Source organism: Zonotrichia albicollis, chromosome 1, assembly GCF_047830755.1.
Source record: "Zonotrichia albicollis isolate bZonAlb1 chromosome 1, bZonAlb1.hap1, whole genome shotgun sequence".
Classification (NCBI taxonomy): Eukaryota; Metazoa; Chordata; class Aves; order Passeriformes; family Passerellidae; genus Zonotrichia; species Zonotrichia albicollis.
In genome coordinates, this window is record NC_133819.1 from 115,625,166 (window position 1) to 115,648,144 (window position 22,979).

At 35.5% G+C, this 22,979-nt stretch overlaps 1 protein-coding gene across 1 annotated transcript in view; it reads left to right on the forward strand.

The window, feature by feature from the left end:
• Nucleotides 1-22,979, forward strand: part of LOC113458545 (lipoxygenase homology domain-containing protein 1) — a 168,715-nt gene that overhangs the window by 98,136 nt on the left and 47,600 nt on the right. The window contains exons 33-42 of the mRNA XM_026791313.2: nt 1,002-1,156; nt 3,048-3,261; nt 4,563-4,753; nt 6,264-6,474; nt 11,593-11,744; nt 14,470-14,548; nt 16,104-16,235; nt 16,717-16,898; nt 17,435-17,521; nt 21,068-21,200. Coding sequence (XP_026647114.2) covers nt 1,002-1,156; nt 3,048-3,261; nt 4,563-4,753; nt 6,264-6,474; nt 11,593-11,744; nt 14,470-14,548; nt 16,104-16,235; nt 16,717-16,898; nt 17,435-17,521; nt 21,068-21,200 — 1,536 coding nt within the window. The remainder of the gene's footprint in view (nt 1-1,001; nt 1,157-3,047; nt 3,262-4,562; nt 4,754-6,263; nt 6,475-11,592; nt 11,745-14,469; nt 14,549-16,103; nt 16,236-16,716; nt 16,899-17,434; nt 17,522-21,067; nt 21,201-22,979) is intronic.

Sequence of the window (22,979 nt, forward strand, 5' to 3'; positions counted from 1 at the left end):
ATTTAGCTTACAAAAGCTTTAGTTGCTGATGTAAGTATCAGAAGTAAGCCTAATTGCACAGAAAGCTTGGGTGTTTTTTCCTAAGGACTACTTTTTTGCCATACTCAAAGTTCTCAGAGACGTCCTTGGAACGTGAAGACTTACAGAAGTCCTGCATTTGTTCTGAAAAGTTAGCAGTTACATGGGATAAAAGTAATTAGAGACATGACTGCTTTGCTAAAATGAAGTTCCAGAAGTTCAGATCCCTGAATACTGAAACCTATTCATGACCTTAAAAGAAAGTATAGTGTTACATTAGTTAAATGTTAATTCTGCAGAACTGTATATTAAAAATGCATTTGAAAAGTTTTGGTTATTCTTTTTGTGTGAGCCTGAATATATATGCAATTAAATGATCATCCTCAGAAGAAAATCTGATCTGACTGTAGAAATTAATTAATGCAGGATCAATATAAAGGCAAAGACTTTATAGTTTCCTTCTTTAAGTTAATAAGTGCATTTTGTAAATTTTTATACTTGTATGTCATGTCATGCATCCAGATGTTATGTTGCATCTGTTTATTTAAATTTGCATAACCTTATTCTTAGTCTTTGACCTGTGTTAATTATTATGTCTTTCAAAGATAATTCAGTTTTTAATAAGTTTTTAGTTTAGCTCCTGAATTAACTCAAATTAATTCTTACTTTCTAGATCTTACACAATAAAACAGAGTTGGGCAGAATTTACCTAGATGCATAAGTCTAAATTGTACAAGTCCAATTTCATTCAAATTTCTAAGAAAGTGGATGGAAAGTCTTCATTGAGCTTAGCATGAAGAGATCAGATTCATAAAGAGTAACCTGATTATTTCATTCACTGGGTAGCAGATTTTTTTTGTAGCTGCAGAAATAGAAAAAAACCCACCTATATTCTTACTAAATATTCTGTGTTGCTGTTTTATTTTAAGTACAGCTTGTGCTTAATCAGCTTTAATTAAACTTTTTCTTTTCTTTTTGTACAGTCTATAAGTATGTTGTTTCTGTACATATTGGTGACCGCTGGGGAGCAGGGACTTTTGCAAATGTTTACATCACTCTCTATGGCAAAAGAGGGGACACAGGTGTGAGGAAACTTGATACATCTCTAATGAAAGGAGGAAAATTTCAAAGAAATAAGGTAATGGCACCATACCGCAGTCTTACATGTGCAGGGGTCAGCGCTGCATTTAATATAGCTGAATGTTTGCTCAGAATATATCTGGCTAGATAGGCAAGAATTTGGAAACATTCACAGAATTTATCTTCCAGATTTTCACAATAGATCAATGCCAGTGTTATTTATTTTCTGTACAAGAACATACCCACATGGGAATAAAGGCTTCGCATGAGCAATACAAAGCACATTAGTAGAGAGAACCTCTGTGATCATGCTTCTGACTTCTTCTGTTCCAAATTTAAGGCAGAACAGGGAGTAAAAATTTGAACAATCAGTGAAAAATTAATTAGAGAAATTTCCATGAGACTTTTGGAGTCTATGATATTTCTGAAATCTCAATGCCACTTTGAAATGCCAACTCAATATCAGGAAGTTTAGACAAGAAACAAAAATTCCACTTAGAAAAAGAATGCAAATAAAGCCGGCGTTTCCAGATAATCACTGTAAATAAAATTCTTTTGTGAATTAGACTTTCATTCACTGATCAAGGATATTTGAAAAAACTTATGCAAAAGCCCATTGTCAAGGAGACACTTAGATTTCTGTGAAATAATTTTATTAGATAATTCTCACAGCACTAGTTCAGGTAAAAGTAGAATCAGTAAGAAACTGAGAGAATATCTAAATTTCATTTCTATGTATTTCTCTGAACCATGCCTATATACAGAAGACAGCACTGTATTGTCATTATTTTAATTTATGTTCATACATGGATTTATTTCCTAAAATATCTTAATTAATGAAGTTAATGATTTCTGTTCACAATCAGCTGCTGGGTTCTGACTATCATTAGAAAAAAAGATCTTTTTGTTATATGAAAGTATTTTCAATATTAGTAGCAGAAAATATGCTTCTCCAATATTTTATTTAAAAGGTAATAGGGACAACACATAAGACTTTGGCAACTACTTCATTCTTTTAGAGATGACCTTGCTAATATCTTGGTTTTTTAATTGTTTTGACCTCCAGTTTAGTTAGTATCTACTACTAAATTCTTTTATTTGAATCATGGTGTTAATTATATTCCTAGACATTGCTGCTCAAACTCCAGCTGTTCATAACTTTCTAACCTTTAGCAGTTACTGTGACATCCATCTGGCCCCTGGCTGGGCCTTATACAGAACATCTTACTTTCTTACAAAAATTTAGTGGAGCATACAACTTGTTTCTTTAAATTTCTCATTTTTACTTATCTTGTTTATCTGATCCCTTTTCTCATCTGTTTCCACTTATGTTTACTTGTCCCATGTCTTTCTCTGCCTTCTCCATTCTGTTTCCCTTCCCTTCTCTCATCTTTTACTCTTCACTTTCATTTTAACTTCCTCCCTTACTCTTCTCAGTTTGCTCCACAATTATTTTCATTTTGTAAGGAAAGCAAAAAGTCAGGCTTTCTGACTACTGGAGAAGAATTATAAAGCTATCTTGGAATAAAAACACTCTTTTGATTTCTTGCTTTTGTTTAGAACTATTAATATATATCTGGACTTTTATGATAAGGTTTAGAAACTAGATATCTGAAAGATGGAAATTTCATTAGAACCAAAATTTTATCATAACTGATTGTCAGAAAATTGAGGTAAATAGATGTTAAAGTAATATGAAATGATTGATGCAGTGATACATATTGACCAAAGATCAAATGAAATTAAAATGCATGATTAATGATGAATATAGGATTAAATGTTAGTTCTAATCAGTGTGTGCTTTCTTACATTCAGCAGGGAGATGCAATGTTAAACTTTACAAAGAATCAGACTTTAAAAATTTTGAGTTCTCAGATGACTTCAGGCCTATATTTTCCCCAAAGTTCAGATCCAAATTCTATTTTATTAAGTATTTCCCTGTTTTGCAGGTGGATTCATTTTTGGTGGAAGCTGTTTCTCTGGGTCACTTGCAGAAAGTGGTCATAGGTCATGATGGAGAAGGCTATGGGGCAGGGATGTACCTCAAGATGGTAACAGTCAAGGAATCACAAGATTCAGACAAAGAATGGGTCTTTCCACTGTGGAACTGGCTTGATACTCATCTGGGTTTGTGTGAGACTGTTTGTGAAATTGTAACAGTTGGTAAGTTCTGCAAAGCTGACCTGCTCATTTTTATATACATGTTTGACTACAGCTTATTTAGATGTCTATAGTATCCTTCTTTTATTGAAAATGTGAATTTTCAATTTGATCTTAGTGTTGTAGCAGAACCACATCTGGTAAGGTCAAAGTTATATAATTCTGTCTTCTCAATGTGCTGCAGATGGAACACCTGCCTTCCAAATTAAACACAGCACATTTCAATGAGAGATAAACAGTCAAGCTTAGGATATGCATCTCGTGGGGATAAATAGCTTAAATTTTATGCACTATTTTTTGGCCTAGAATCTCATTTGAAATCTACAGAACAGTTTCTTCAGTGAAATGAGCCTAGTCTTTACCTGTGACAGTATTTTACAGCACAAAACAGCAGTTCTGGTATGCTTGTTTCTGCTCATTTCACACCTACTACTATGCCATGATTTGCACAAATCTAAACCTGGATGCACTTGGCAAAAGAACACTTACAGCAGGACCTTTAGTCATTCAGAAGTAGCAAAAGATTTCTTCCTTCAATCCAGTGAAAAGAATTCAATGCAAAGAAAATGAATGACGGAACTTTGTCCAGAGGAAGTAAGAAGCAAGATGTCCTTGATTCTGTTGTGTGGTTTTTCTGAGTTGTAGAAAGTACATTTTCCTGAGCTGTTCCTCCTCATGAAATCATTTTCACTCTGCCTAGACTGGTTAAAACAGAACTAAAATGAAGAATAACAACAATTAATGAAGAAAAAGAGAGTGAGATAGTGATATTGATCTTCTGAGCATCTGGCATATAACTTTGTGTGTTTATTATAGGTTACCTGCCAGTCTCACACTATTAAAACACCTATTATTTTGCTAGGCAACATCTGGTGACAAGCAAAGCTCATTAGAATTGTTCATTTTGCTTTAGGTGCCTGCATGCTACATATGGCTACATGCTCTTAAATGATAAATTTGCTTTAGTAACACTGATTGCTTTTTAAAGAACAATTACTTAGACCTCTAAAAGTTGACTGAATATTCTTTTACAAATTACTTCCAAACATGACAGGGAAAATACATTGGCATCAAAAAATGCCATTGAAACTAAATTTTAAACACAGAAAGAACATTAAGCTGCTAAATTCTTCACAAAAAATATAATAAAGATATTGATGTGTTTTTCTTAGTGAGCAGTTGCTATAGATACAACATAACCCGCAAAAAGAGCTTTGTTTGTGTACTGTAAAGGCTGTGGTCCTGCTAGATTATGCCATTCTCTCATGCTGTCATCTTTCCTTTCTCTTTGATAATTTTTAAAGGTAGAAGGTCGACTCTTAGTCCTAAACTGCCTGAAATCAACATGAAGTCATCAGGTTTCTGGATAATGGATATCACTGGATCTGATTTGAGCGCTGAAGAGGAGCCAATTTGCCTTTCTTTTATCTTCTACGGCAACCTGAGTCACAAAAAGTTGCCACTTCAAGTCACAGGAAAAGCAATTCAGATCAAAGTACTTCAACCTTTCTCTGTTGCAAGAAAAGCCTAGGAATCATGTAGCCAATAATCCACTTAATTTTGAGATAAATTGTTTCTTTAAACCAAGCTACCAAATTGATTTTTAAGTCCTCTGTGTAGTTTGGCACAGATCATCATTTTTGTTTGTAGGTAGCAACACATGAACAATGGTTTTTGAATGAGCAAATTCTCCCAGTGTCTCATACTGAGAATGTTTAAGTGAGCGGATTGGCCCCTTGGTGCACATCACAGTGTATAGCATGTGGCAGGTACTGATTTACAGGCTTTGTTGATCTCACAAAAATCAGCAATTTGTAAGCATACAATATGCCATGGGACACTGTAGAGCTTAGGGGCTGATGATAGAGAAGGAAGAATCATAAATGAGATTAAATGCACAGAAGGTTAATTTTTCTCTTTTCTCTCTTGTGTAATTTATTCATCCCTGCCATCAGTTTCTCTGAGCTGGGTTTTCAAATGCAGTTTCTTTTTTCCACCTGTTATTTATCCTCTGTTCCTTTTTCCTCCTAATGAGTTGAATTTTATAATTGAGCTAAAGAAATCATTTGTTGTATTTTGATGCTCCTCTTTTCTTTAGTGAAAGAGGAACTAAGCAGACTAGACTAACCACAAACATGATACAAAATGAGGAGTGCCCAGAGGGTTTTTCCAAGCTATTTCCAAGAATCTCTGGTAAATACAAAAAAAAAAAAAGTAATATGAAAATGGAGGTGCCCTGTCAGAGGAAAGGCTGAATTCAGGCCATATGGATTTCTACTATCTGGGCATACCTAAAACAAAAGAGCAGGGGAAAGAATCCAAGAAGTAATGAATAGGAAAACACAACTTCTCTTTTTTCCCTTTTTCTTCCTTACAGTGAAATAAAAATTTTAATTTTAAACCACTTATTATAATATCTAAGGCCTTCTCTGCTTTCACCTTCTCAAGCAATGGTATGTCCTAGAGATGGTGCATTATCCCCAGTAGAACTAGATTGGTTTCTTTCCTCAAGTATGAATGCAAGATTTCAATGTACAACTTCTATGAGCAAGAATGAGGATGAAGGATCTCTTGAATATTTCCTCAAAACTGGATTAGCTTTCTTTCAAATTTATTATTAATGGCATCATTTTTATTGTTGTAAGAAATATTTCCAATAGTGTCCAAAGTTTTAAAAATTGTCTAAATCTTCTGTGCCTGAAAATAATCTACTGGATCTGTGTAATATTTATGAACATTGTGCCTTGTTCTGTGTACAAATTTCTGCAGTGACTGCCATTGCTTTCTCCTCAATATCAAACCTCAAACCTCCTCATTCATGTTTTTAAATCAATTTTGTATTGATTAGAAATTAGTAAAATTGATTAGAAAATAGTACTAGTTTTAAATCTGCCCGAATGTTTTAACTATTGAAATTTGTTCAACTGTTGCATACAGCTGCCAACTACATTTGTTCTGGCACAATTGAAATGAGATCCATTCATCTTCTCTTTCTCCTCACACAGGATGAACTGGCAGGTATTGGCTCAGTATACAAAGTCCAGGTAACTGGCCCACACGGTGAGCTAAAACAGCCATGGCACTTAGATTTACTGCATATGAAGCACACAGACACAAAGGAAGAGATGTATTTAGCTTTTGACTGCTGGTTCAACCCTAAGGAAGACAAATGTGTGGAGCTGCCAGCTCTCTATGCAGATCAGGAACCTTTGCCTGGTAAGCTATGTCCTTTTTTGTTACTGGGGTCAGTGTCTGTCTCTGGAATAACAGTATATCTCTTTGGGGCCAAAAATACTGTGTGAAGATTTCCATAAGAATTTGATATTAAGGAGTGTGATGGTTTGTCACATGCATTCACCACAAAAGAGAAATCGTTGGTATGAGGATTATGAGAGATGCTCTAAGTGATGATACCAAACACAGTATTTGGCTTCTTTCACATTAGATGATGTTCCAGTTTTAACTCTTGATTATTTATTATCTCTTCAAATTAATGGTATGTCAGCTGAAGATGAGTACAAAATATCATCTACTGTGTGATACTATTTGTCTCATCCTATTCACAAAGAATGGTATGTGATCTAGAAACAAAGTAAAGAAGGAAAGAGACCTCCTGCACAACAAAGATAGAATTTTTAAAATGCCACACAGTTAGCTGGCTAAGGGATGTTCAAGAATTTCAATTAAACTAGTGTTTTATTGATGTCAATAAGAAATTCATAGCACAGCAAGTGATATTCTTCAAAAATACACATGAAGTTGCATGTTTCTCTGCTGTTAGTAGTACATGTGAATGATATGATGCCAGAGATACAATTAAGTGATTTCTGCCAACCACCCCCAACCACTTCCCCTGGAACAACCAATTGTATACTGATAACTTGATCACTAGTACTTAAGGACAAGCTTCCCATTTATTCAGCTTATTAGAATAAAGAGGATTGATGGAGAGAGTAAAGATCATATATTGAGGCTTTTAGTGCCATTTAAGAGGTTTATTGCTAGAGGCTATAGTACAAAGAGTGTTCTGCTTAAATGGAAACTAATAGAAAAAGATGGAAGCAGCCCAGAAAAAGAAATAAAATAGACCACATGGACTTTTGCAGGCCGTTCTCTAAAGAGAGTTTTCTAAATATTTCATCTAACTTAAAGTTGAAACTTGAAAGAAACAGTGAAGACCCTTTAAATTTCTGATTTTGTGTGGGTTTGCATAATTAAAAAAATTGTTACCTTGTATTCATGTACTGAAAAATCTTACCATTTTATACTTTTGATCCAGATTCAAAAAACATTGAGGGTTGGATGTAATATATGCTGGATTTACAATCACGAATATAGTAATTCCAGACTTTATTAAAAGGCCCTATTTTTCTAATTTATTTAGGAAAAAACAAGAAGGACTGTAAATATGAACAATTATTTTCTGAATTCAAACTTGTTGAATATTTTACTGCATATAAAAAGTACAAAAATTTTAAAAAGATAAAATTCTAGAATACACCTCTGAAAGTCTCTATTGTGCTAAGAGCCAGCTTGAGATACTGTCTGAAAGCATTATTCTGATATGTAAAGTAATTAATTATTGAGGTGTATTAGAGATTTAGGGTGTTTTTCTTGGAAAATTTCAGGGAAAAGATATGCGTATGCTCTCTCTCAAAAATTAATCTTTAGATGGGAGTATCTACCAACCTAGAAAGTTTCTCACAAACCATTTTATGGAGTCCAGTGATTTACAACCGGACGTGTAACATCACTTTTATTCTTTATGGTCCAAATTCTACTTCAGTCTAAAATTTCTTCTTTGTTATATTTTGGCTTTATTCATAGACACACACACAAGAAATTAATACAAAATAATAATTTAAAATAATATGTATTTAGTCTCCTATCTTTATGGGTTTTTTTTTCCTTTTTAAATGAACATTAGGTAATTACTTCCAGTTTTGCAATATGTTGGCATACATCTGAAAGAGAATTTTAATAAATAGGATTGTGAAGAGACAAAGAATTAAAAGCTTGAACAGAATACCTTGTCTCAGTAGATTTTTGTTGTTTAGGTATGCTGGTCATACGGAACACAATCAGAATGCTCTCAAACTCAGCCTAAAAACTTTTACCCCATTTCCCAGCATCCCCTTTCAGTTATGACTCCTTTCATAGGGGCTACTTTGTATACTTTTATTTCCCTTAAATAGTGGGAAATGAATGGTAAATATTTGCTATGAATACATTGAGCTTTAAATTATGCATCAATAGATTCAGCAGTTTCAGCTGAAAGCACTGACTCAGCAGAAGCACCACATACATTTCTAAGCTAAGCTCATGGGTCTGTACATTAATGATTCAAATATTAATGGACAAAAGCAGTAAAAATGTGAGCACTGTGCTTTCTCATCTACCCCCACGGAAGTGGCCAGCCATGATCTTATTCAAACAAAATATTTTGATCTTATTCATACAAGTAGCCTTTTGACTTCAACAAACCTGCTCCCGTGGCCCAGCTACATAGAGGAGGCAACACTCTGAATGAGCAATGCAGAAACTTCGTATCCTAACTCCCCTGAAAGCAAAATGCCATTGGCTAAATGCTAACCAAAGTGTCGCCTGGACAGATCATGCATTTTCAACCATCTGGAACTCCAGAAAGATCAAGTCTGTGTAGCTGCACTGACTTTAATGCAGCTGTTTTTTTTTACCTGGCAGCACATTTTGAACTCCCTTGAAGAAAGGAATGAGATATGTCAGGGCCCCAGGCTGGGAAAACTCTTGGTTTACTTTTTATCATCAAATATGAAGTGATACCATCAATTATAAGAATTTCCCCAGTCCTTAGTTTAAATTATTATAAAAAGAAAAAAATAGTCCCAGGTGGAGTCCCTGAAGCAAATAGTGCTGCAGTGAACAAAAGCTACATTTAAGCAAACAGAATTTCTCAGACATCATCCTCATGAAGTAAAAGAAAAAGATAAATAAATACATTTCAGAAATTTATTGAAATTAGCACACTTTCATTAGCAGGCTTATGCAGCCTTTGTTATTTAATGAATCCTTTTAAATATTAATGTTACAGTCTATACCAACCCACTCTTTAAAACCATTAATCCTGTTATGGGACCTTTTTATTCTAGAAATAGAAAGGAATAGCTATATAAGATGTCACAATATTTGAATTCAGACCTTTTGATTATAACACTCAACATGAATAGCACCAACTTGTGAAAAGAGCTGTAAGAAAATCTTAAAATAAATATCCTCAGAACACTTTTTTTTCCCTCCTTGTTTTCCTATCACCTACGCATAAAACTAAATGACAGCTTTAGCTTCTGGGTTCATTGAATCATTCTTAAACCTACTAGAACTTTCTCATAATTATAATATTTTTAAAGAATGTACAGTTTGCTTAAAGAGACCATTTCTACCTTGGAAAAAATTTGATTGAAGAAGAAAAATATACTGAGAGTATCAGATGTTTCCAGGATATATATTCAGATATTCATGTATCCTATGATGTACATTAGACTGAAGTACATGTTTCAGACTTGAATAATGTGCATTTCCATGCTCCCTAGCTTGTACTGTCAGCTGTGAAACTGAAAGTGCTTTGTTTCTGCTTGATTTCATGTCTGTCTAAAGCACCACTCCCCTCCTTTGCACACCAGAGTTGCCTGGGAAAGCAGATATTGTAGAGCTAGCCAAATTCCAGGGAGGGACAGGAGGCAGAGTGAGGCTGGAAGATTTTCTCCAGCATGTAAATGTCACATAGTCTAGATGTTGTCTGTGTTTTACTGCTACAGTGATGAAGGCTGTGGGAGAAAGGGCTGATAATTTTTGGTAGTCCAACATAGCTCAGGACTTGTAAAACCCTGGATTTTAAGGCTGCTCAGTTCTTTAAAAAAAGTCTTAGTGTTTGTGATAAAAAAAGTTCAAGAGATAAAACAAATATTTTCAGATAAATTCTTGGTACATGTGCATTGCCCATCACCTGCATCCCAAATGTGACTCTGCATTTTACAGTGGAGAAAAATGTTGTCCTTATAAAAATATTAGACAGCTGTGTTTTACAAACGTGTTGCTACAAGAGCCTAGCTTTTATTCTTAGGCTGAAGAAGCGATGCCTGTGGTGGGAAGTGGAGGAACATTTAGACCATCTAAATTTAGCCTCTGAGTTCTAGTGTTTATCTCTAGAATGTGTGGGAACCCATCAGAGGTGTTTTCTACAGCACCTGCCTTCCCTTGCTGGCTGCAAAAGAATCTCAGTCCTAATATAGCCACCAAAGTTAGATTCCTAAATTGACAGTACTAGCTCATAACACAAATGAGTCCAGATGAACACACTATCCAAATGATACTTACTATTATAATCTGAATTAGAGCACACTACACCAGAAGGAAAATAAAATCTATCTCCCAAAAACCTTTCTTATTTTGTCCTGGGGTCCTTGTTGTTAAAATGATGTAAGTAATAGTGAATATTGAGATTGTGACCTGCTTCTGTTTAAGTGTTTCCTTGTTCCTTGTTTCCATAGGAAACTCAGGGACTGAAATAGGTCATTTAAAAAGCTAACATAGGAGATTTCCATGAAGTTTCTTTGTCATGAATTCAGTCTGGTCTCATCTGCATCACTTCCCTATGTATTGTGACAAAAAGAGGCAAAGAAGCAGAAGCTTCATATAGGGGACATAGGTGTCTCTTCTAATCTCTGTACTATGACCACAGCTGAGAAACTAAGGAATGCTTTCCCTTAAGCTCAAAATTCAGTTATCTGACCTGGATTTGTGGGCCATTATATCATTAATGGCAGGTTCCTTGGAGAATGATACAAAATGTCAGTAGGCTTTTCTATTTATATGTTAAAGCTGATGTTGAAAGAATTTTTAAATCATTTTTTTAATTTCATATTAACATATTTTAACTTAAGAACATCATGATAGTTCTATGGTCAAAGTAGTGATAAATTAAAATAGAGGCAGGGAAAATCAAAGAAATATTAGTAAATAATAGAAAGAAAAAATTAGACTTCCTGAAGAGGATGCATGTATGGCTTTTTCCTTAAGAAGGATTTTCCTACCTTGTATGGAAGAGAGCCATACACAATAGATCCTGTGCCCCAAACTTATTTTCTGGGAGTGGTGTCTGAGCAGAGTAAATCTATGTTCTCTAGATTGCCATCCTGTTATGCAGCGGGAATGTGTTTTGGCTATGTGTATGTCACCAGAACTGAAGAGACCTTGTTTGGTGGTACAAGAATTGGTTTTTAATGCGGGTGTCAGGCATGAGGACAAGTGTTTTCTCATGCTGACTTTTTGGATTTATTTTGTCTATTTTTTCTGAAGTTGTGGAGTATGAAATCCATTTGCACACGGGAGACTTGAAGAAGGCAGATGCCACTGGAGAGATTTATCTTCGTATACAAGGAGAAAAAAGTGACTCAGGGAAGCGATGGCTTAACTCAAAAAACAGCCTGATCACTTTTGCTAGAGGGCAGGTAAAATAATGAGGAAAAATGTAACTGAATCCGTGAGTGTCTTTTTGTTAGAACTTATATTTTCAGAAAACCTTTCATGGATAGAATATCAAAAATATTAATGTTTTATATTGCATATAACAATTGTTTTCATAGCTAGCATATTGTTTTTAAGCTTCATCACTGTCGTGCTACAGTAAAACAGTTAAGGTGATAAATTAATTCTGAATTGGACAAAACTACCTCTAAGAGTTCTGTTTTAATATTCCAGACTTTTAAGGCCAGGGTGGCATCACTGCTTTATTAAAATATGCCTGTTAGAAGTGACAACATTTTTGTAAAATAACTCACATTTGTAGCCCCTCCATCTAAAGTAGTCTATGAACTCTTCTTGTTATCTCTCCTGAACACCGTCAATGTTCCAAGACAACTCTTATTTTTTTCATTTTCAAATTTTTCCATCCACTTCTTGCTCTTTGGTAAACATATTGTTGCACTTTGAGATTAAATAGCTTTTCCTAGAAGAGTAATTCCTAGAGTAGCTGGCAAAAGAACAAAGTAACTAAAACACACTTCAGATCAAAAGGAAATATCTCTTTTAAATCAGAAGAACATGTCTAGCTGATACTTTATGAGATCCTAGTGTTTAGAATTCCATCTAGGATTTTTTTTTTGTTTGTTTTAAGGAAATCATTAAATGAAGTACCTGGAAATCTTTTAGGGAGAGTGAGAGAGAGTATTTCACTCTTGCCAGCCAGCCTAGTGCAGTTTCTTCTCTGGTGCAGAAAGCTAGAGAAATGTACTTGATATATGTTTAATTTATTCTTTACACATACCTGTGTTTATTTTGTCTGCTTTTCTTACTATTTTTAAAGATTCTAGAAGATTCAAGGTTTTTGTATGAAAAGAAACCCAGATCTTAGTCATTATGTCCTCTGTATTTTCTTTCTCCATTGTGGAAGAGAATATGCATGCCCAATGCCATGCTCATCAAGAACTGATCAAACTGGTAGCTCAGAGTTCACAAGTTAAGTCTGAAAATAATGACAGGGTAGTAGAGCTCATCTTGTTTGAAGGAGTAATGTAGGAAGTTGTACAGATTAGTCTTTTTGATGATAGTAGATAATGGTCCTGTGTAGTAGGTCTTAAGGATAGTGTCAGAGAAATCTGAACAGCTGGACTGCCTGCTACAATGGATAAGGTATCAGTACAGACACCTTACAGATACAGAAGAGGGACAGATTCCTTTTTCTTTCAAAAGCCCAAACTGTCCCAGCCTTTAGAAAACACTTTATTTTATAAGAATGTGTTACATTTTTGCCAAGAATAAAGCTTGTAGAGAAAAACCTGAACAATAGCACTTGACTTCTGTGAATGCTCATTCCTGTGGAAGTACTACTCATCTGCAAATTCACAAGGATTTTTTCTGTATAATCCAGATTCTGTGTCACTTTTTGAACAGGCTTGTTCAGACTTGCTAAAGCCTTCCTCTGAAATTCTAAAGGGCTTTTATATATCCTGGGCTGTAAGACCTTAATCTTCTTCTTATAGTAAAGATTTTGAGTAACGACTCTTTGGGTATTCACTATGTTGCAGTTCTCTTTACTACAATTTATTCTCAAATGACAAATGCTCTGGTCTTAGTCATTGGTCTTTTTTTCTAGATGTTTTTTTGACCAATGTTATTCTCACAGACATTGAAATTCTGGAACTGTGAGACTGTGGGAACAATGAAAGGATTTTATTATTTTTTTTCAAACCCACAAACTAGTCCCCAACTGTTATATTCAAACTTGCATCTTCAAACCAATTTTCCAAGACACCTGCTTCTGTGTTCAACAGAATAACTCATGAAGTCACATGAAATAAAAGTCTTAGCTGTAGAGATTTAGTTTTGCAGCTGGTTTCTCAAAAGATTAGATGAATCCATTCATTAGTATGTTTCCAAACCTCATTTCTTCAGGCCCAGTTAAAAAAAAAGCCAGTGAATACGCATTTTAAGCAATGTGTCAGTGCACATACTTATGTGAGCTTTCCCAGAGATTATGAAGACGACTGTTCAAAGAAGATGAGTATATATAGGCAGAAAGTTGAATAAATTATAAAGATTTAAGGTATGGAAAACAGGAAAGACTCCATGAAGTGTATTGGTCATTCAAGTCTGTTGTATGTAGAAAATGTGGCCTATTATAGAGATGATTTCAAGGAGACATCCATATCCCAAAAGCACAGTGGTTGAAATCTTCACAGATACCATTCAGTTACTTCCTATTTACATGCCTAATTTCCACTGAATTAACTATGAATTTTAGTGAAAATGAAATTGCTCCAGATTTTCATAATTATTAGACATCTAGTATTTATCAGTTTCATTGCAAGGTAGGTTCTGGACCAAAGTAACTTTCAACACACTAGGATTTCTTTATTTCAGTCCACGAAGTTATGAGAAATGAGAATTTTATTGCCAGTGCATGTGTCTGATTTTTCCAAAAATAATTCCTACTAAATACAGAGACATTCTGAAATTCATAATTCATAATATCAACTGGATAAGAAAAGATGAACTATAATACATAATATTTAATTATGAAGTCAAACACAATTAAATGGCATAGATGAGATAAATTTGCTTCTATCACGGTGAAAAACAATGATCCAACACACCAGGCTAAACTGATAAATACTCAAAACCAGACCCCTATTAAGTTTAACTAAAAATATAATTTTGATTATTTTCATATTGCAGGTGGATATTTTCAAAATCAAATCTGTATACCTTGGCAAGTTGAATCAAGTTTGTGTTGGATTTAAAAGTCTAAGAAAAGGTTGGTAATTTTTTCGGTTAATGTAAGATTATAATGACGTAGATTATTAGATTTAGGTGACCTTAGTGCTTCAGAAATATCTGAAATTTAACACAAACATGTTTTTTAAGAAATTAGAAAATATGAAATTCATTTCCATTTTCTGCTGTTCATTACTTCTTTTGTATTATATATGTCAAGTATCCAGATACAGCTTGGTTTTACTAAAATCTGCAAGGGATTCTAAGGAAATGTTGTGACAATATAAAATCGTAAAATTATATATGGAATTGTCCTCCATTGAAGTTTCTATCTTTTTACAAGCAGAGTCAACAAAGCTTTTGTTTTTCATGAAGTGCTATACCATCACGCTTTTGAAATTTTGTAAATTTCTTCTTCCTGTACATTTTTAGATGATGGATAAGTCAAAAAAAGGAATTTAGGGCTATATGCTTCTATGTAAATATGAGAACATAAAATTGTTTCATTAGATTGAGAAGCTGAGCACAGAAGAAAGGCTGTTCTGGCCTCACAGATTCTTTCCTTCAAATCCATGCAAAATATTTTTTAAGGGATCCTGCATATGTGAGGTTGACTGGCAGATAAAAAGGCTTTATTGCTGCTGCATTTTTTCTCATCCTAATACTGACTCCAAAGCAGCTACTGTAGCTAAAAAAATTTGCTTATTTCTTGAAAATAAATACCAACAGCAAGGAGTATCATGAATTGGTATTTTATTCAATCCTTTGGCTACAATTTTGGCCCATTGTTTTTTAAAGACAACAGAATAGAGATTCTACAGGTATTTTACTCCTGCAGGATAATGTTGATAATGGAAATGATTGTTCCAGAGTATGATAACCTGAGTCTCTTGTTCTTTCTTCTTTTCTAAAAAACCCCAATATTACAAAATGACTCTGTAGGTTAAACTCGGACTCAGAAAAACAGGATGGGAGACTATTTGCTAGACAGTAACATTAAAATGAATACTCAAACTTCCATTCACTTCAACAAGACTGGGAGTGTAACCAAGTTTACCAAGACTCAGAGATCTAACTCTACAAATGCCTTGTTTCCAAATAATCATGGTCTCAAATCAAGATAAAATTAGGTGAATTTTGTTCCTTATTGTATAGAATGATATCTCTCCAGAAAGAAAGCTGTGGGATGAGTGGATTTTCCAATAGTAAATGTCATAGAAGTCATGATCCTTTTTCCATTAGGACACTGATAATATTATTTCCTATTGGGCTATCTTGTGTCTAAAGTCTGCATGCAGAAGCCTTTCCATACTTTGAGATGTAATAGATCATTACAGCAAATCTATCTCATTTAATTTAATTTACAATTAATTTAACAAGATCTGTAAAAACATTTATTATTTTGGAGTGTAGTGGAACAGATAAAAACACATACACATAGCCAATATATTTTCAGAAGTTTTATTTCCTAAATAAGTCTGTCTAAAGAAAACCTTTTATTGATTTGATGAAGGTAGAAACTTATGACTGCATATACAGGATATTTTGTTGCTTAAAAGGTATAAATTAATAATGTCCTGTTTATTTTCAATCAGATGGGTGGTTTTTGGAAAAAATTCTTATAAAAGAAGTCTTCTACCCTTTTTCTACACATGTTTTTTTTCATGATGGATGGATCAATAAACACTCCAAGGAAGATTATACAGAAGTTGAAATTCCACTCAAAGGTAATACAAGCAGAAGTGTCCTTCATTTCCATGAATCACTCCTGCATGGCAGAGCAGTTCACAACTGGTATAAGGTTACATCACACAGTAGGAAGAACTTGGCACTGGCACCCCAATGGTGAGGGGCTGGGCCTGGACCAAGGTGAATCATGCCTTCTGTGAACAAAGGGGAAGAAATTGTGCCTGGGATGGAGAAATTTGAAATGCCAGTATTGAAAGATTCTCCTCTAGCAGGACATTTCCTCTCCTTGGAAAAATACAAAGAGAAGAGGCATGGCCTCTGTGTAAGTGTGACATGGATCCATGAGGCCACTGGCCTGGTTTTCTACCCCTGCACGGGACTAACATGAGCAATGAGGGGTTTGTGGCTTTTTTGCTGAATTTCCTGTGCTACATCCGGCACTACCAGGCAATACAATCTTTGGGTTTCTACTGCTTTATAACAGATATTGTTCTAAATATAGGTTTACTTTTACTGCAGAGACGTCTGTGACATCACTTCCCATGGAAAATTTAGATGCAAAAAGTAGAGGGCGATGGCAAGCCTGGGTGCACTGCACACAAGTACCAGAAGATGTTCCTAACATTCAAGTTGTTGCATTTGGAAGAAAAGGGAAATCCCCTGCACAGAAAGTTCAAAATCTGAATGATACTCCCTTTTTGGTTGGTTTCTTTTCTACTTCATACAAGTCTTACCAAATAATTTCAGTAAAATAAGAATTGTAGCCAATATATGTTACTTTATGTGTACTGGTTGTTTGTCAGAGTTAATGTTTATTTCTCTGTGTCTTAAATAAACACATCTTGGAGAACTTCTCACTTGTGGGCCAAAACATATCACTTGAAAGAAAACTCTCTTGAGGAAATGCCAAATATTATGTGAAAAACCTCATTAATTTGAATTAAGTCAGGGGGAAAGAACTGGCCTTGAAAATACAGATTTCAGTTGTACATTTCCTTCCTTTTGTTGTGTTGGCCTATGCTCTGGAACCCTTTCCTTCAGTAAAAAATAGACATAATTTATAATACAAATGTGAGTCTGAATTAACTTGCACTCTTAATAGTACTTCCTCATCCTAACACTAACCTCATTGACCAATATTATTATCTGTTGTATTTATCTTGTTTTGGGTTTAAAGTATGCCGAGCAAACTGTTGCATACAACATATATTTATTTATTATTATTTTTTTTTAACAGTTGACCACTGGTGACATTGGAGATATAACAAAAGTCTCCTTTTTGTTATGTGGTCCATCCTTGAGAAGAGGAATTAAACTCCACAAGGTATTCCAAATACAATACATGTAAACTTGCAATAATTTTCAACAGAACAGTAAATAACTTTTGTTGAGATACAGATGGTCTCAGTTACCCGGTATCTACAAACGACTGCCTACAGCTTGCAGACCTCTTTGTGGGTAGTCCAACCTTGTTTGCACCTGCTGAAGTGCATATTGCTATAGCTCTCCACTGGTGTGCACACCCATTATGCACAGTTCATACTGCTGATGTTAGGAAATGTTAATTCCTGCATGGAAATACTGATGGTCTCCACACAGACCAACCTACCTGTGGAAGCCAATTAAGATAATATTCAGTATCAGTTCTTTGCAATATGGCCATGAGTGGGCCTCAAACCTCTGATTGTAGTTTTATACGTCTTTAAGAATTCTCATAAAAGGGAATGGAGAAAGGACTTCATGCTGTCAATCTTACAATAGAATTAGAATTTAAAAGTATCTTTAATACTTAAACTTGAAGGTTAATTCAAGGAAAAATTGTGTCAATGAGCTCTGCCTATAGGCAAGGGCAAAAAAATCCCATTGTGGATTAACACTGAATTAATCTGATGTAAAAGAATGATTTCCTGAACTGTGCCACAGAGTCCCTTAACCCTGCTATGGAATTGAAAGATCAAGATGATTCCTTAAATGCATAAAGACTCCAGAAACTATTCTGATGGGAAATGCTGCACTCCAGACTAAAATGTGAATGGGCTTGTGACACTCAAAGGAATGTTGAGTCTGAATTTATGAGCTCCTCTGGGGATAGAGGAGGTGTTTATCTTACATTTTCTCCCCAAATGTGTTCTGTGTCAGTTAATATTTTACTCTCTGTTTAGGCTATAAAAATGGAAAGAATAGGTAAGCAAAGCTAATTTCTCATTTCAAATATGCATCTCCACGCCATTTGATAAAGCATTGAAAAATATTTTGACACTACATTTAATATGTCCACTTTGTAATGTAAGGCTTCATCCTCCAGACCTGGTGGCTCAAAACATGGTAGAAAATTCATAAATGTAATAGTTTGCTTTCTGCTTTCTTTTCCAAAACAACCCTATGCAACTGGCTAAGTGATTTTTTTCTGTATTTTCAAATACTTCACAATTATTTAATTATTGGTATATTAGTAGCTGTAAATTGTTACAATCTACAAGAAGTCAGTAGGTTGCCATGCACCTTAGTAGTTTCTTGTATGCATGTGCAACCCACAGCACAAGCCACAATAATATCTATTGCTTTTGGCATTAATAAGCTTATAATATCTAATACCAATTAAATAGTCTATTTATAAATTAGTTATTCATGGAAGCATAGTCTAAAATGTAACAAGTTGGTCTCACTCTAGTAGGATTCTTACAATGTAGAAAAAAATAGAGATGTTTATAGAAAAAGAAAAATTACAGGCAGCTGTCAGGATGCATAAGCTTACTATGAATCAGTGGTCAAACCCAGCCCCAACAAAATAAAATTACCTTCTTTGATTTCTTTTTAAGTGAAAGAAATAATATTCAGAGTTCCAGGAATTTCTCAGAAACACAGATGAAAGTGCAAAAAGGAGATGAAATCCCTACATTTGTTTTGATACTCGGTCTTCTCTACTTTCGTGTTTACAGGGTTATTCCAAGTACCAGAATTTTTCCTGTTATCTCCCACAGTTTTCTGCAAAATTATGTAGTCAATTATATAACCTTAGCTAAAATTTATGTATTTTTTGTAAATTCTGAAGATTTATGTACTACAGAATGAATAGCTATTTTTTGCTCAAAAAGAGCAAGATATTTCCTAAATAGATATTTCCTAAAATAGAATACAAACCCATTTTTCACATTTGTTTAGAATATAGAAACACTATATGATTTGAAGATTAAGTTCGCACTTAGATGTAATCTTAGAACTGGCAAGAATTTTTCAGGTATGTTTTATTTTAAGGCCAAAGTCTGCATAAATCTACACACCTCATTTTTATAAATCCACTTTCTGCAGGCTGTCTGCCTGCATATGCAGGTAAACCTTAGTGCAATTTTATGACAAATAGGAGTTTGTGATGTGTATTGATATTTGGGGTTGCACATATTGATAAAAGTTAGTGGGAAATATTTTTGTATAAGAAGTTGTTATACATTTAATATAAAAGATTTTGTTATTGCACGTGAAAAAAAAAAACCCTATGTTTTGTAAACAATGGGCTGCAATTTTAGTGGAATTTAACGCCACCTAAATAAATCTAGATTTTATTAAAGTAATTAATGGTTTAAGTCTGGAAATGGTTATGGCTTATCATTTATTTTCATCTGGAAGCCTTGTGACTGATCTTGTAAATCACTGGACAGAAAGAATAAGCAGCAATGTAAAATGTTAGGTCATTGCTTTTCTAAGAACTCAAGAGCAACTTAGTCTGACAAAATTTATGAGAGCGGAACTGTCAAATTCCCAATAATTTAGTTTATCTCATTCAATTATATAAATATTTATACATCTCAAAGCTTGTAGTTAAAATCTGTGTGAGGAAACCTGTACTCAGGATTTCCAAGCACTTTATGTTTATTCTGCATGATGAACACAAAGTTTTGCTGTTGCACTGCTGTCAGTACTGGAAAGAAGCGACCACAATAATTTTGAGAATCCTCGCCTAGGAATTCCAATTACTTACTGTCCTCATGAAATTAATTTTTTGTTTTGTTTTGTTTCCTTTTGCTTTAAATGTCTTGGATATGCTATTTCTACACAAAGAGATCCTGAAGACTAAAGAAACTGTTTCCGCAAACTTGCGGTCATTGGCTATTTTTGAAGTTCAATACTGCATGTAATAGTTACCACAAATGTTTCTGCATAAACTTGATAGATTTTATAACCTGACCTAGGGTAGAGTACGTGATCTGAGTTGACCTCCCGTGAACCTGATTTACACCTTGACCCTCTCAGCAGAGATATGTGAGCTCCTAAGCCTGTGCTTCAGCTGGTTTGGATGTTCTAAGTCCACACACTTGGAATCTAATTTCTTCACTCTCCAATAAATACTTAAAGCCAAGTAGAATGAAGCTGGACCTAAGCTTGCCCATTCTATTGAAATTCATTCTTCAAACAACTTATTTCCACCGGCAGCCCTGAAAGCCACTGGACACCTAATTTCTGCCAACTTTGAAAATCCTACCTGGATATAGCAAGACTCATTTAAAGAAATAAAAAGTAGCAAAGCAAATGTTTTTGCAAAATGGGCATATGCTACTAAGATTGATGTAACTGCATTCATTTGATATTCTGAAATTGCAGACACATACAGGTCAATTTAAGCTGAATCTCTCATTGGTTCCTTACAAATGGGTCCTATACTTGTGTTGATATGCAATGAAGAATACACATATAAACATCCAGCTGCAAAATTAGCAGCTTTAAGAAGCTGCTCTAACTGTTATGCAGAATCAGATAGCTGTTATAAAGTGTGTGCAGGAGTAAAAAATGGATAAAAGGGCAGTTTCTATTGGGATGGAAACAGGAAATTAAATAATTCAAATAAATTAATTTCTTTCTCTGATTCTGCCTACAGCTTCAGCTGAAAGACCTGGACACTAAGCAAGAGTTGAGCTTTCACACTGAAGCCTCATGTCTGTTTGGAGAAGATGGATCTGAGACCGTGACAGAGCTTGCTGCAGTCAGGCCAGACCAGCCACCACTCAGGGGTATGCTATTAAAATAAAAAATAAATACATGAGCAAATGCATGCACAAATACAGAATTGTAAACTGCCTAATAGGATGAACACAAGGCACAAGATTGCCAAGCATTTTATATATATTTAAAAAACAGTCAAAATTACTTTTAACTATTTGTTCAATAAACTGTGGGATCAGAGAATCACAGAATCACTAGGTCGGAAGAGACCTTCAGGATCACTGAGTCCAAGCCATGCCCCAGCACCTCAACTAAACATGGCACCTAGTGTCACATCCAACCTTTTTTTAAACACATCCAGGGATAGTGACTCTGCCAACTCCCCAGGCAGACCATTCCAGTATTTTATCACTACTGCTGTAAAATCTGTAAAATCTTTTTCCTAATATACAACCTATATTTCCCTTGACCCAGCTTAAGACTGTGTCCTCTGGTTCTGCCAGTTGCTGCCTGGAGAAAGAGACCAACCCCACCTGACTACAGTCACCTTTCAGGGAGTTGTAGAATGACAAAGTTACCTCTGAGTCTCCTCTTCTCCAGGCTAAACACCCCCAGCTCCCTCAGCTATTCCTCACAGGGTTTGTGTTCCAAGCCCCTCACCAGCCTCGTTTGCCTCCTCTGGATGTGCTCAAGCCTCTCAATGTCCTTCCCAAACTGAGGGCCCAGAGCTGGACACAGCACTCCTGGTGTGGCCTCACCAGTGCCGAGTACAGGGGCAGAATGACCTCCCTGCTCCTGCTGGCCACGCTGTTCCTGATGCAGGCCAGGATGCCCTTGGCCTTCTTGGCCCCCAGGGCACACTGCTGGCTCATGCTCAGTCAGCTCTTGACCAGCACCCCCAGGTCCCTTTCTGCCTGGGCACTGTCCAGCAACACTGTCCCCAGCCTGTAAAGTTGCAGGGGCCTATTGCGGCCAAAATGCAGGACTCAGTACTTGGACTTGTTCAGCTTCATCCTGTTAGACTCTGCCCATCCATCCAACCATTCCAGGTCTCTCTGCTGAGCTGTCCTACCCCCCAACAGATTGGCACACGCTCCCAGCTTAGGGTCATCTGCAAATTTACTGATGAAAGACTCAATCCCCTCATCCATGTTGTCAATAAAAATACAGAACAGAACTGGCCCCAGCACAGACCCTGAGGGACCCCCCTGGTGACAGGCCCCAGCTGGATGCAGCACTGCTCACCATCACTCTCTGGGCCCAGCCATGCACCAGTTCCTAACCCAGCACAGAGTGCTCCTGTCCAAACCATGGGCTGCCAGATTTTCCAGGAGGATGCTGTGGGAGAGAGTGTCAAAGGCACTGCTGAAGTCCAAATAGACAACATCCACAGCCTTTCCTACATCCACCAGATGTGTCACCTGGTTATAAAAAGAGACCAAGTTGGTCAAGCATGATCTACCCCTCCTAAACCGATGCTGGCTGGATCTGATAACCTGGCCATCCTGTAAGTGCTGTGTACAGATATCTAGTTAAAGCACTTTCTTCTGTTTTAAAACAACTGACATGTATTGTTTTCACTAGAATAAGTACCAATTTGAAAGTCTGAAAAATGCACAAAGCCCAGTTAGTATATTTGCATGGCAGTTTTCAGACAATGAGTGATTTACACTTAATGAGGGAATAATTCACAGATTAAAAAAAGGCAGATGTGAAGTTGTAATGGCATGGATTACAAAGAGAAAATGCAGAGTTTTTTAGGTTTTCTTCAACCCCTATTTCTGCCCCTGAAGCCATATTTCATTTCATCATTGTACTTAAAATATGATATCTTCCTTTGTTCAGAT